Source organism: Chaetura pelagica, unplaced genomic scaffold, assembly GCF_000747805.2.
Source record: "Chaetura pelagica isolate M959 unplaced genomic scaffold, ChaPel_1.0 scaffold438, whole genome shotgun sequence".
NCBI lineage: Eukaryota > Metazoa > Chordata > Aves > Apodiformes > Apodidae > Chaetura > Chaetura pelagica.
Genome location: NW_009954113.1, coordinates 1,200,131 through 1,201,234, shown reverse-complemented (window position 1 = coordinate 1,201,234; position 1,104 = coordinate 1,200,131). Strand labels below are relative to the sequence as shown.

Here is a 1,104-nt window from a genome sequence, read left to right as displayed (position 1 = left end):
GGGGGGGTCCCCGGCCATGCCAGAGCCCAGCGAGCACAGCACCAGGGGCACTGCCACCGACGGTGACACTGCCACCACTGGGGACACCGCTCCCTCAAGTCCCGGGGAGCCACTGACCTCTGCAACCCCAATGCAGCCCCCCGGGAAAGCACCACAGCGGGGAAAAGCCAAGCCCACCTCATGTCCCCCTGCTCCTGCAGCCCCCTCGGGCCCCTCCTTGCCCACAGCACTGCTCCCAGGCGACAAGGGAGCAGCAGTGACACCTGATGTGCAAGCTGCACATCTCCCATGGCCCCTGTGGCAGGGGGCAGCACAAACCACCCTGGACTCTGCAGGATTTGCCATCATTTCTGCCCTGACCCCTGCCCCCTGCCCTGCCCATCCCCTGCCTGACCCTGGGTGCTCCAGGCAGCTCCAGCAGGGATGTGCCAGCCTGGGAACGGTTCCCAGCAGCCACAGCCAGGACATGGGAGGGGGAGCTCAGTGCCCCCCCGGGCCCGGGGCAGGTGGGCACGGGGAGCCCAGCACCCAGAGAGGCCATGAATATGCAAAGTGCTAGTCATGCTGTCATGGGAACACAGCGCCTGATCGGAACAGGGATAAATATTTCGACAGGTGCTGTCAATCCCAGCAAGCCTGGGCGTTTTTAATATATTTGAGTTTCTCTGAACACAGAACGAGTCTCCAGGGCTCCCTGGCACAGCCCAGGTAAGGGCAGGTGGGACAGACACACTCTGGGGGCTCCGTGTCCCTTGTGCCAGAGGGAGGTGCCTTCACAGAGAAGGCTCAGATGGTGGATGCTGCCCCCCTAACCCAGCATGGCACCCACTACATTTATTGATGTGACATGTTCTGCTGCCAGCCCTTTGGGGACAGCGCTGGCATGGCCACCAGGAGGCTGGGAAGAGCCTGCAGCTTCTCACGACAGCCAGCCTGGCTCAGGGCTCCCAGCTCTCCCAAATCAGCCCAGTCGGGCCCTGCCCCTCACTCACACCCCAAGGGTTTCCCACGGGATGAGCTGCCCCTCGCAAGGGCCCACGGGGCTACCCCCCTGGCCGGGGGCAACTGCCTGGGGAGGACCCCCCGCAGCAGGAAGGGGCTGCG

At 64.5% G+C, this 1,104-nt stretch overlaps 1 protein-coding gene across 1 annotated transcript in view; it reads left to right on the top strand.

Moving 5' to 3' along the window:
• The first annotated feature begins 16 nt into the window (after positions 1-16).
• Positions 17-1,104, top strand: part of MLST8 (MTOR associated protein, LST8 homolog (S. cerevisiae)) — an 8,897-nt gene continuing 7,809 nt past the window's right edge. Inside the window, exon 1 of the mRNA XM_010002606.1 lies at positions 17-62. Coding sequence (XP_010000908.1) covers positions 17-62 — 46 coding nt within the window. The remainder of the gene's footprint in view (positions 63-1,104) is intronic.